At 36.4% G+C, this 14,041-nt stretch overlaps 1 protein-coding gene across 6 annotated transcripts in view; it reads left to right on the forward strand.

The window, feature by feature from the left end:
• GEN1 (GEN1 Holliday junction 5' flap endonuclease) overlaps nt 1–12,475 on the forward strand; it is a 31,180-nt gene extending 18,705 nt beyond the window's left edge. For 4 of the 6 annotated variants that reach the window (XM_069580239.1, XM_069580244.1, XM_069580243.1 and 1 more), the window contains 7 exons: nt 598–748; nt 1,487–1,523; nt 1,614–1,694; nt 2,620–2,750; nt 3,811–3,872; nt 5,768–5,908; nt 6,573–8,472. In XM_069580239.1, coding sequence (XP_069436340.1) covers nt 598–748; nt 1,487–1,523; nt 1,614–1,694; nt 2,620–2,750; nt 3,811–3,872; nt 5,768–5,908; nt 6,573–7,903 — 1,934 coding nt within the window. In that variant the 3' untranslated portion in view covers nt 7,904–8,472. Of the gene's footprint in view, nt 1–597; nt 749–1,486; nt 1,524–1,613; nt 1,695–2,619; nt 2,751–3,810; nt 3,873–5,767; nt 5,909–6,572; nt 8,473–11,116; nt 12,200–12,379 lie in introns of those variants that run through there. The other 2 variants (XM_069580241.1, XM_069580240.1) reach the window with 2 other exon arrangements.
• Nucleotides 12,476–14,041: the final 1,566 nt, after the last annotated feature.

The following is a 14,041-nucleotide window of genomic DNA, read 5'->3' on the forward strand; positions in this document are numbered from 1 at the left end:
TGAATGGTGGTTTTAGGTTATATCACTTATGTAAGCTCTCATGTATTCGCAAGACAGTGCTGAAGGTAGTCATGCTTTCCTTTTAATGGTCACTAGGGCCCAACATCCAGGCCACACCAGAATTTGTTTATATTCCAAGCTTAGTTTAAAAATAGCTAGATAGGTAACTGAGAGCTAGCCACTAGCAGAGGTAATAACTGCTGTATTCCTTTCGTAATCTTTAAAGAATTATTCTATTGACTAAATAATTTTTACCAACAATATCCTTCTTGTATGTAACTACCACGTACTCCACAGTCTTCCACTGATTACTCTAAATGTACAGTTTCATATTACAAATTAACACTTTCAGATAGAAGAGTAATTTATGAAAAAATAAAATAATGTCAGTGATCGTAACAGCTAAGGACTTAGTTTATCCTAAGAATTACTGTTGTGTTTATTACTCTATTCAACCTAAATGTGTTGAAACCCTTCTATATGCTAGGTGTTATGCTAGGCAGTGTTTGTTTTTGAAAATTTAGGTAAGGCAACAAAAGTATATAGAAGATAATTCTAAAAGGCAGTGAAAATTATACTTTTTGTGTCTCCGTAAAGGTTCATCTAAGGATCATGAACGTATTGGATGCAAATTGTGTCAAACTGATCGATACTGTGAACCACATGATTATCAATACTGTTGTCCTTGTGAATGGCACCGTGCAGAACATGAGAGGCAACTGAGTACAATAGAAAACAATATTAAGAAGTAAGGTTATATTTTTGTACTCAGTGTTTTCTGCTGTGTGACCTATTTATATACCTTTGGTTGAATTATTTCCACATAACTTTCCCTCATGTGTAGATTAATAATGTTTCCCAAAATCCCTTTCTTGATTCTGTTCAAAAGTTTGGCCATCTTATAAGATAGTAATTTAATAATATTTCAGTGAGAAGGTTGATAACTGGTATACTGTGCAAGGACACTTTTCAGTAAAGGAGATGAGATTAGAGGTGATGATTTTCAGTTCAGTTCAGTCGCTCAGTTGTGTCCGACTCTTTGCAACCCCATGAACCGCAGCACATGAGGCCTCCCTGTCCATCACCAACTCCCAGAGTCTACCCAAGCCCATGTCCATTGAGTCGGTGATGCCATCCAGCCATCTCATCCTCTGTCGTCCCCTTCTCCTCCTGCCCTCAATCTTTCCCAGCATCAGGGTCTTTTCAGATGAGTCAGCTCTTCGCGTCAGGTGGCCAAAGTATTGGAGTTTCAGCTTCAGCATCAGTCCTTCCAGTGAACACCCAGGACTGATTTCCTTTAGGTTGGACTGGTTGGATCTCCTTGCAGTCCAAGGGACTCTGAAGAGTCTTCTCCAACACCACAGTTCAAAAGCATCAATTTTTCAGCACTCAGCTTTCTTTATAGTCCCAACTCTCACATCCATACATGATTTTAGAGTCTATCTAAAATTACCTAATTAATAACCTGTATATAACTTATTTTCAGAAAAGCTTGCAGTTGTGAGGGATTCCCATTCCATGAGGTAATGAATAATAATTCAACTATGTATTTATCTCAGAAGGTTTTTATAAAAGTTTGAAGTCTCCATTCTTACTTTCTCTTCTCTTGCTAGGTTACTCAAGAATTCCTTCTGAACAAGGATAAATTGGTGAAGGCAGTCAGGTACCAAAGACCTGATTTATTATTGTTTCAGGTATCTGGAAATAAACTCTTACTTTACAGTGTAAAGTTGGATACTAGAAAGATAAGAAGGGGTAATCACTTTGATTGCTCTGAGAGGAGGTTTGAAGTAGATAGCTGTTGAGTGCATGTGTATTTTGCAGGCATTTATATCTACTTTTCATTCCTTTGTCACACAGTAGCTATATATTGCAGACCGTAAGACAAATCACAGTTCCGCTGTTCTTTACGAGACACCTTAAAGGCCATGTGCAGATGTCTTGTATTCAGGACTGTGTTGAGGGAGAGATGCTAGTAACTGGAAAATGTAAAGATCAAGCATATTGTTTCGGAAGACAGTATAGTTTACAAGCACATTGACCTAAATTTAAATTTGGACAGTCTGTCACTTACCATGTAACCCTAGATATGTGTTTTCCTCAAAAATAGAAACAAGATTACCTATCTTGTGAAGTCACTTTGAGGATTAAATGAGACTATTTGTATTAACCCCTAGTACAGTAAGTAGAAAAACAGTCACTCGATAAATTGTAACTGCTTGTTGCTTAGCTCTACCAACCACAGTAATAATAATGGCAACCAACATTTATTGAACATTTAAAATTTGATATTATATTTAACACATTGCGTGGTAATCTTCCCTAACTTCATAATCCGTGTGCTGGATTGTATTTTACAGAGAGAAAACCTGAGGCTGAAAGAGGTTAAGTAATTTACCCATCATCTAGGAAATATGCTGGCATTCAGACCGAGAACCCTCATACTGAAATCACTGTGCAGTATTGCCTCCTTAGGAGGCTCACTGCTTATGGGAATCTTCCTGTTGACACAACTTTTAATATTAGTTATCTCTTATGGAAAAGATAAGATCACCTGAGAGTGCTGTTTGTTCACCAAGAGATAATGAAGTCTTATTATATTTTTTATTACATTTACAGAGATTTACTCTTGAAAAAATGGAGTGGCCCAATCACTATGCATGTGAGAAATTGTTGACACTGTTGACCCACTATGACATGACAGAAAGGAAGCTCGGTCGAAGGAACTCTAATCAACTGCAGCCGATTCGGTAATATAAAGAATTGTATGGACAACTCCCTATGTTTTCATGGGAACATCTTATGATCTAAAGTATTCTTCTTAATATCTTTAATAGCAGGATATATCAATATATCTCTTTGTTTTAGAAGAATGGAGGAAAGGTCTGCTGGAATATTAAAAGCTTGTTCAGGGGTTAGTGTCAAGATAACATAGTAAGTTGATGCTTTGATACTTTTCAGCCTCAAACATGTAGTAATAATAGACTGTTAAAGAAATATAAAAAGTTGTGCTGTGCTAAGTTGCTTCAGTTGTCTCTGAGTCTGTGCGAGCCTATGGACTTTAGCCCGCCAGGCTCCTCTGTTCATGGGATTCTCGAATACTGGAATAGGTTACTGTGCCCTCCATGGGATCTTCCCTACCCAAGGACCTGTGTTTCTTATGTCTAACATGCAATGGCAGGTGGGTTCTTTACCACTAGCGCCACCTGGGAGGCCCCTATAAAAAGTTGTAGCTAGGCTTAACTAGGTAATTATCTCAGTGTCAGTGGACCAGAAAGGGAACAGAAATGTAAAGTAAGTGGAGGGGCTGAAACTGAGAATTGGTGACTCTCAGTGAAGGGTATATGATTATTCATTTTACTATTCTTGAAACTTTTCTTAATGTTTGAAAATTTTCAAAATAAAAAGTTTTGGGAAAGTATTAAAAAAGATAAGTTCCAAAGGAGTCACAATCCATTAGCGTACATCTTTGATGACAATAGTAGACGTCAGAATGATGGAGTAATATTTCAAAGCTTTGAGTAAAAATAATTGGCAACCGAGACTTCATTAAAATTATTCACTGGTTGGCAAGACACTTGCAGACATATGAAGATTATCTGATAAGATCTAACAATTATAAACACTATCTTTTAAATAAGCAAATCAGAAATAACTATACAGTAGTTCCTTACAGAATCTTTAGAATATTATTAAAACAGTAAAAATTAGCGGGCATTGAGTTATTCAATCAACAAATTGAAGATTTCCAAATAACTCATGCAATTAGACCCCATTAGATGTGGTGTTTTTTTTTTTTTTTTTTTTCAGAATCGTTAAAAACCGAATCAGAAATGGAGTTCATTGTTTTGAAATAGAATGGGAAAAGCCTGGTATGTACATACTTTAAGGAAAATTTGTAACATTTAGTCATGTACGTTTAGCAGATATCATATGTAAAACATACGTATGTATATAAAAAAGAATCACATACATCAGTGTACCTGTACTATATGTAACTCATAGCAAATTTTAAATGTCTTAAATTGATATTCCTTTTGTAGTTAATGTTTACAAAAACAATATGGAAATGGTTTTGATGTCTATCTCTAAAGAAAATACTACTACAAATAGTCTGGTCATTGGATTTCACTGTATAATCAGTTCTCAAGAAATGAAGGTTGCTGATAGAATGAAGCACCTGTGGTGCTTCCTTTCCTTTCTTTCCTTCCTTTTCTTTCTTTACTGTGTTTAGTTTTCATGGGAATTTATAGTATCAAATGACTCTTATTTTCTGTAGACAGAAATACAGTGAACTCTGAATTAGCTCCAAAACTGAAGGCAGGGGAAGAACTGAGCACTTAAAATGGAAAATAATTCCAAATTCATTTCTGTTTGGCTTTGAAATTAGATTGTATAATTACATGTGACTGAGTGAGAGAACAGATTTGTCAGTAAGTTCTAGTTGATGAACGATAAAGAATTACGTAAGCTGTTCAAGGGAATAGTAGAAAAGTAGCTAAAGAATTTTGAAAACCACATAGAAACAATTTCACCTACTACAGTGTATTTTCAGGAAAGACAATGCCATTAACCCAGTTTGGCCATGCATCTCTTCTGTCTAGAACTCAGGGTTAGGTGCCCACTTTCATTTATCCTTATTGGAGTTATCCCTTAAGGAGAAAATGTACCCCAGCTTGCTTTAAGAAATACTCTTTAAGTTCACTTGTTTCCGTTGTTTCTTCTTCGGACACATTAACTTACATTTCTTATGTAGTTTTGCCCTCATATAGGATAAACATAAGAATCTAGTGTACTATTTATGTATCTCATTGTAAATGTACACATTAGCATTCTCATTTTTGTTTATTGAGTTCTTGTGAGTCCAAGTAAGCCTGGGTATTTCCTTGAGAGACTGATAATCTTTGAAACGCAATCTGGAAAATGGTAATAGTTTTGATGACCTTTCAGTTCTGTCCTTTTCAGAAGCTACTACTAAAGAAAACCAATGTTAAAGTTTTAGGAAGTTGTCTGTTTTCATGCTTTATCTGGAGTTTTACACTTGTTATACTGAATTAAAACTGACTAACCTTTCTCTTGACCTCTCGGCCGCCACCCCTGACCTTGGGTGAGGGACAGCCCCTCTTGGCCACTGCAAGGAGATCCAACCAGTCCATTCTAAAGGAGATCAGTCCTGGGTGTTCTTTGGAAGGACTGATGCTGAAACTCCAATACTTTGGCCACCTCATGCGAAGAGTTGACTCATTGGAAAAGACTCTGATGTTGGGAGGGATTGGGAGCAGAGGAGAAGGGGACGACAGAGGATGAGATGGCTGCATGGTATCACCAACTCGATGGACACGAGTTTGAGTAAACTCCGGGAGTTGGTGATGGACAGGGAGGCCTGGCGTGCTGCGATTCATGGGGTTGCAAAGAGTCGGACATGACTGAGCGACTGGACTGGACTGAACTGAACCTTTCTCTAAGCTGTTCCTACCATCTCTAAAACAAGAGAAATTTAAAGTTCTAATTTAAATAGAATTTCTTTCTAGCTCTTGCCAGGTGGAAAAAGATCACTTCTGTATTAACAGATTATTAGAATAGAGATGTTGTACAGTAAGATTTTCAGGGACTTCCCTGGTGGCTCAGAGGTTAAAGCGTCTGCCTGTAATTCATGAGTTAACAATTTGTTAATAACCTAGTTGACCTGGTAAAATGAGTTACCTGGGAAAATGGAGTATTTCAGATCTGTTATTAAGGTGGTTTTATTATATTTTTAATCCATTAGAACATTATGCTACAGAAGATAAACATGGAGAATTGGCTCTACAAACAATAGAAGAAGAGTCATTGTTTGAAGCAGCTTATCCTGAGATTGTTGCTATTTACCAAAAACAAAAGTCAGAAAATAAAGGGAAGAAAGAAAAAAGTAAGTATCACATTTGATAACTATTTATGCTGCACACATAAAGGAATTGTCCTATTTGAATCTACCTTGTCCAAATTTTGCTGATTCTGTAAAATCAATAGTAAGGATTATACTCTTGCTCCTTTGTCTTGACATACTTTGTTTTAAAATATGAAAACCTGGAAAAAACTATTCTGCTCTGAGTCTGCTAACTTAACTGAGTGTTAATAATAGTAATTACACTAACCATTTATTGAACAATTAGTATGTATAACATATTTAGGAATATAAATATATTTTATTTCCCAGAACTCAGTGAAGAAATTTTAACATTTTTATAACATGACAGTAATAATACTATTTCTGAAAGAAAATATTTTATAATATTTTATTAGTAATTATTTTGTTATAATTAGGTATAAAACAGTTTTCAGGAATGCCCTGAGACAAAAGAGGCAAAAATTGATCATATAGATTTCTGATCTGAACTCTTATTTACCCACATTAAAGAAAATAAAATAGATTTAAAATAGATTTCCCACTGTCCTTTAAGATATTATTCACTATTTTAAAAAATACTTTGCAAAAATTACCTTTATTACATGTAACAATAAATCCAACAGATGCCTGTGTAAAAAATAAATAAAATAGATTTTAATTGTATTATATATTTGTTTCTTTTCAGGCATGAAAATTAAGTCTAATGGAAACAGTTTGCAAGAATCAGATGCGATGATGAAAGTTCAGTCACATATGACTTTAAAACCCACATGGGAAATCTTTCCTAAGCAGAATTCCAAGTTAAGTTTGGAAAGTTCCCCTGATTCTGCATCACCCGAGGAATCTATTTCCACACCATTGAATGTCTTGCTCTTACCTGAAGGTGCTATCTGTTTGACTACACAAGAACAGTCAATATCTTCTCCAAGATCTTTGGCTGTGCAGCAAATTAAAGATATCAGTAAGTCTGTAATTGCAGAATCTAGTCAACCTAGTACCTCATCCCATAATATATCCGCAGTTGCTGATCTACACTTGAGCACCATCGACTGGGAAGGTACTTCTTTTAGTACTTCTTCTAGTAACTCGCCGGCCATCCACAGGAACACATTTACTCATGGTTTAAAATCGGAACTTGAAACAGCTATTCCTGACAGTTTAAAAAATAATCCAGAGCAGTTGTATTGTGAATCAGAACGGCACAACACCAGTGTTAATAAACTGTCCTGTTGGGATCTTCAGAAGACTAATCCTGACGAGCACCTACTTTCTGGCATTAGTGATTTACATCTTCAGGATTTACCCTTAAAGGAACGAATACTTATAAAATCATATCCTCAGAATACTGTAGAACCAGATGTTGACCTAAAAACTTTCTCACTACTTACTGTAAAAGAACAGTGTGTTGCTAATAGTACTTCTCATTGTCCACCATATCTTTCCAAGGATCTTCTAGGAATTCATTTGCAAAATGAATCTAGAAACTGTAAAGTTCTAAAAGGAGACCAACTATTTCAAGAAAATGATAAATCAAATACATCTGTACCCTTGTCTGTCAATAACCCAGGAACGAAAACCTCCAATGTTAGAACTGGGCCACCAAATGCTGCTTTATATCATAGTAGAAAAGCTGGCGTTCAAATCGCTCGGAAAACTGTAATGAAGAAGAGTGTTTGCCTTGACAGACTTTCCTCTGATGAAGAAAGTGTCCCAGAGTTTGGGAAAGCTAAATCCACAACTCAAAAAGTGAAGCAGAGTTCTCAGAAGCATAGCCCAACCCAGCTCAAGAAAAATGATGCCAACAAATTGAGTAACCCTAAGGCATATATTAAAGAAATTGAGCAGTGTGTCCAGGCTTATAAACCAGCTAGAAATGAAGAAGCCTGTCTCCCAGATGCCCCAAAAGAGCCTCCTAGTTTTCTACAATACCATAAGGATAAAGATGACTCTGGTACCTGTTTGGATAGTCCTCTTCCTTTAAGTCAGAGATTAAAACTAAGGTTCCAAAACACTTGAAGTTTAAAGTATTCAGGTATGACTTAGTATTCTAGTACTGTTAGCAGAAGCAGAAGGAAGGCATCTGACTAATGTGTAGTAGAAAAATTTAATGTGGTTCTATATATTATGAGACCCTTGCCATTTTAATCAAAACTGTAATTAAAATGTTCCCTAAAACTTTGGTTTTAAAGCATTATCCTCCGTAGTGAGAACTCTAGATAATGTATATTTTTATAACATACTTTTTCCATTTTAAAAAATATCTTTATTGATTATGCTTTAGTTATATCCTCAAAATGTTTGCGTAGCACTAAACAGTAAATGCACCCTTTTGTTCGTTTTTACTCATTTCTTCCACAAGCCTCTAAAGCATTTTTGGATATTACAACTTGTTCCCCAGAGGATAACTCTTTACAATTGCCTGCATTCTCATGTCTTCTATTGTACCTTTCTGGGAGTTACATTTACTCTCTTTTTTTAAATTTATTTTACTTTCAATGTGAAGATACTTTCAACTGCTCTTTCAGTTTCAGTAATCTCATTCTCTTTTGTGAAATAAAATTCACAAAATTTTATATATAGTGAAACTCATGGTTGTAGTAGTTGATTAAATTTGGAAAGCTACTTCTTACATATCTCCAGAGGTTCACAGGTATGCCAAGTGGACAAAGATTTGAAACATAGGATGTATAACCAGAAGAGGATTAGAAACTTGCTCGGGATCATGCAACTAATTAATAGTGGTATGGGAACCAGATTTCTTTTTTATAGCACTTTTTTCTTTCCCTTTTTGTAAAAAAAAAAAAAATCTGTGGCTTCCTGGGTGGCTCAGGGTTGAAGAATCCTCCTGCAGTGCAAGAAACACAGATTTGATTTCTGGGTCAGGAAGATCCTCTTGGAGAAGGAAATGGGATCGAACCCAGGTCCCCTGCATTGCAGGCAGATTCTTTACCAGCTGAGCCACAAGGGAAGCCCAAAAATGCTGGAGTAGGTAGCTTGTCCTTTCAATGGATCTTCCCCACCCAGGAATCAAACCAGGGTTTCCTGCATTGCAGGCAGATTGATTACCAACTGAGTTATCAGGGAAGCCCAAGGAAATGGCAACCCACTCCAGTATTCTTATATTATTATTATTTTTTTAATTTTTAATTTTTTTTACTTTACAATCCCATGGACAGAGGAACCTGGCTGGCTGCTCTGGGAGCATGAGGTCGCAAGAGTCAGGCATAGCTTAGCAACTAAACAACAACATATAATACATCAATGCCTCCAAACATTAAGTTATTCATTACTTTACCTACCACTCAAAAATTCTAAAGGGAACCAGATTGGAAAGGAAAAAGTAAACTTATTGCTACTTGCAATGGTAAGACCTCATGTTTATGAAATTCTGAGGAATTCACTAAAAACTATTAGAACTGATCAGTGAGTTCAACAGGTTGCAGGATACAAGGTCAAGATACAAATATCAGTTGTATATCTATACTCCTGCAATAATACTAAATAATACTAAATGAAATTAAATTCTTTTTACAACAACAAAAAAATACTTTGGAATAAATTTAAGAAAAGAAACACTTAATATATACTCTGAAAACTATAAAATATCACTGAAAGAAATTCAAGATAATCTAAATAAATGAAAAGACATCCATGTTCATGGATCAGGAGTCCTGATGTTGAGATGAGAATACTTCCCAAACAAATTTGCAGATTCAGTGCAATCCCCACCAGTTCCAGCTGATTTCTGTATAGAAACTGATAAACTAATTCTGAAATATATATGGAAATATAAAAGACACAGAATAGGCAAAATAATCTTTACAGAAATGACAAGGCAGTACTTGCCCTTCTGATTCTGGTTTCAGAACTTACCATAAAACTACAGGAATGAATGTGTTGAATGCCATAAAGGTAGATACAGACTAGTGAGACAGAACGGAAGGTCCAAAGATACGTCCTCGGGCTTCTCAGGTGGCTCAGTGGTAAAGAATCTGCCAGCAAGGAGACGTAGGAGAAAGTGGGTTTCATCCCTGGGTCGGGAAGATCCCTGTAGGAAAAAATGACAACCCACTCTACTATTCTTGCCTGGAGAATCCCATGGACAGGGGAACCTGGCAAGCTACAGTCCTTCAGGTCACAGAGTCAGACATGACTTAGCAACTAAACAACAGCAACAATAACAACAACTCATTTGACTTTCCTATAAGTTTCCTCTTTTAAAAATTTCCCATATGCCTTTAAATAGTTGAGAATAGTTATAAATAACATGAGCTTACATATGAAAACAATAAATTTGAAGTCCTGACGTTAGAAAAATTGGCAGTATGGTGGCTACCAAGAGTGTTATTTCCTTGGTGAACTTACCACATTTTAGAGTTTAGCCAGTTTTGAACTAGTATCACATATTTTTAGTAATCTCAGTTTTAAATGCACATGTAGTGTAACTTTAATTTTCAAGGACTTATGCTTTTGGCATAAATTGGACATTACTGTATAGATACATGTACAGCTCTAAGTTCCGAGGTTAGATTGAACAAAACCCCAGTACTATGCATTGAAGGGGATGAGGATGAAGTTCTACTTTGGAGTAATTAATTCGGATTTGAACTGCTTACCTGACCCCATGCGCAGTAGATTTATGTTCTCAGACATATACCTAACAACTCCTTTTCCACTGACTTCTTTTTATTGTGGTATAATTTACGTACAATAAAATCCACTCGTTTTAAGTGTAAGTTTGATGAATTTTGGTAATTACTTCCATTTGTGTAACTTAACACCACAATCAAAATATGGAAAATATCCATGACCCCGAAGTTTCTCTATGTTTCTTTGCAGTTAATCCTCTCTCCCAAGCCTTGATCCCAGGCAACAACTGATAGGCTTTTCTCACTATGGTTTGCTTTTTTTAGAATTTCTGTAAGCAGGACCATACAATATATAGTCTTTGACTTTCTACTTAGTACATTTTTAAGACTTATATGTGTTGCATATATTAATATCTTGTAGTGTAGAGTAGTATGACATAATTTAATTGTAGAGTAGTAGGACAGAATATTCAGTTCAGTCATTTAGTTGTGTCCAGCTGTTCGACCCCATGCACTATAGCACATCAGGCTTCCCTGTCCATCAACAACTCACAGAGCTTGCCCAAACTCATGTCTATCGAGTCAGTGATCCCATCCAACCAACTTGTCCTCTGTTGTCCCCTTTTTGTCCTGCCTTCAGTCTTTCCCAGCATCAGAGTCTTTTCAAATGAGTCGGCTCTTCACATCAGATTGCCAAAGTCCTGGAGTTTCAGCTTCAGCATCAGTCCTTCTGATGAATATTCAGGGTTGATTTCCTTTAGGATTGACTGGTTGGATCTCCTTGCTGTTCAAGTGACCCTGAAGAGTCTTCTCCAGCACCACAGTTCAAAAGCATCAATTCTTCAGCACTCAAGTCTTCTTTATAGTCCAACTCTCACATCATACATGACTATTAGAAAAACCGTAGCTTTAACTATATGACCCTTTGTTGGCAAAGTAATGTCTCTGCTTTTCAATACACTGTTTAGGTTTTTCATAGCTTTTGTTCCAAGGAGCAAGTGTCTTAGTTTTGTGGCTGCAGTCACCATCTGCAGTGATTTCAGAGCCTAGGAAAATAGTCACACTGTTTCCATTGTTTCCCTGTCTATTTGCCGTGAAATGATGGGACTGGATGCCATGTCATTTTTTGGATGACATAATATTAATACACCTAATTTTTTATTATGTCATCAGTTGATGGAAATAGAATTGTTTTCACATTTTGGCTATTATGGATAGTTTGGCCATGAATATTCAGAAAGAGGTCTTTAGGTGGACATATATTTTCACTTTAGATAAATAAGAATGAGATTGCTGGTTCATTTGATCAGCATATGTTTAATTTTTTAAGATCCTACCACAGTCTTCCAAAAAACCATTGTGTTCCCAACAACGATGTATTGGGGTTTTAATTATGCTACATTGTCACAAAAACTTAATGTTGTCAGTCATTTTAGTCATTCTAATTGGTGGATGGTGGATCTCATTGTAACTTTATCTTTTCCTGATAATTGAAGAAGTATCGTGCATATTGGGTGTTTGTGTGTCTTCTCTTGTGAAATTTCAGTTCTTTTGCCAAATTTTAAATCAGGTAGTTTGTGATCTTGTTATTCAGTTATAAGTGTTACTTTTTTTCTAAATACAAGCTCTTTGTCAGATATGTGTTTTGCAAATATTATATCCCTGAGTCTTTCATGTAACTGTCTTTAAGAAAGCAAAATAATTAAAATTTTATGTCTATTAATTTTTGTTACTACTGGCCTATTTAAGATAAATTTCTCTAACCTAATGTCCCAGCTATTTTTCCTGTTTTCTCCTATAAGTTAAATGGTGTTTACCTCTTACATTTGGGTCTGATTTGTTTCAAGTTGGTTTTTGTGTATCATATGAGATAACAACTGAGAGACCTTTTTTTCCTATACAGATATCCACTCGCAAGATCACAATTTGTTGAAAAGAAATTTTCCCTCATTGAATTACCTTGACTCCTTTGTTGAAAAATCAATGGCCCATGAAAAGTGTGAGTCTGTTGCTATTCTTCCCATTGATCTGTTTGCCTATCATCACTCCAACACCACCATCTTGATTACTGTAGATTTATAGTAAGTCTTGAAATCAAGCAGTTTATCCTTGTTCATTATATTTTCTTGTCGAGGTCACTAATTGACCTCCATATTAGCTAATAAACAACTTACAGTCTTAAATATACCTTTCTGCAGAATTGAGGACAATTGAACTTTCCTCGGAATCTTCTATTATTTTGTTTTCTATGTCAACAATGCTTCTTGGTTTATCTCCCTCCTCCTTGGCTATCATTTTAAACTCCTCATAGGTGCAAATATTCATGCTTATTCAATATTAATACTTGTGTTCCTTCAGTTTTCTCTCTTATTCACTCTAGATATTTTCTACCCTCATGACTTCAGCTGCTTATGTGCTTATGACTCAGACACGGATCATTAGCCAAAGCTTCTCTCCTAACTATAGATCTGCTTACTTAACCAATTTCTGACATCACTGGGAATGAGTACAGTGATAGAGATGGGTTGAGGCTCCAAGGTGCCTGACATATCTAACCTTGGATGTAGTTCCAAGTCTTGCTGTAACTGATTCCTGGTTCCAAGTGAAGTCATTTGGGTAGTGAACATTCAATCTAGAGATGATATTAACTCATGGTCAATTAAATAAGTATTATGCACATCAAATGTCAAGGACTGCCAGGAGAGACAAAGTGGAGTAAAACCCATTGTTTTCTTTCAAGGAATTGACAATCTAGAGCAAGGTAGGGCAATGTGGCATATTTACACCTAAGAATAAATTGTACTGGCAAGCACAGAATTGTTCAATGAATGAGATAGACAATACTATAGGAGTCTTTCAGAGGAAGGAAGATTCCTTCAGCAAACAGAAAGATTTGCCTGGGCTTTGAAGGGTAGTTTCCCTGGTGGCTCAGAAGGTAGTCTGCCTGCAGTGCAGGAGACCTGGATTCAGTCCCTGAGTTGGGAAGATCACTGGAGGAGGAAATGGCAACCCACTCTAGTATTCTTGCCTGGAAAAACCCTTGTGGGCTCTAGTCCATGGGGTCACAAAGCGTCAGATACGACTAAGCAACTAACCCTGTGTCTTGTGTAAAGGGTAGGCACCAATTTGATTGACAGAACTGGAGCAGTATTAACTAGCAGAGGACATTTCAGTGGATGAGTGAATACTTCAAGAAACCTCAACATGGACTTCCCAGGTGGCATGGGTGTGTGTGAGGGTGGTGGGAATCCACCTACCAAGCAAGAGATACCAGTTTGATCCTTGGAGAAGGAAATGACAACCCATTCCAGTATTCTTCCCATGAACAGAGGAGCCTGGCAGACTACAGTCACGAGTCTTTTTTGGAACTCCAGGCTCGATAAAATAAATCACTATGCAGGCAAAGGAATTACCAGGAGTTGTAGAGAAGTAGTGAGGAATTTGGAGCAGAAAGCAAACTAGGATATCTTAGGGCAAAGGGATAAAAGAAATGTAGCAAAGAAACTGACCTGGATGCTAAAGGATTCTGAAAATATAAACCACATATGAAAGTGTATGTGTGAGT

Source organism: Ovis canadensis, chromosome 3 (assembly GCF_042477335.2).
Source record: "Ovis canadensis isolate MfBH-ARS-UI-01 breed Bighorn chromosome 3, ARS-UI_OviCan_v2, whole genome shotgun sequence".
NCBI classification, from domain to species: Eukaryota; Metazoa; Chordata; class Mammalia; order Artiodactyla; family Bovidae; genus Ovis; species Ovis canadensis.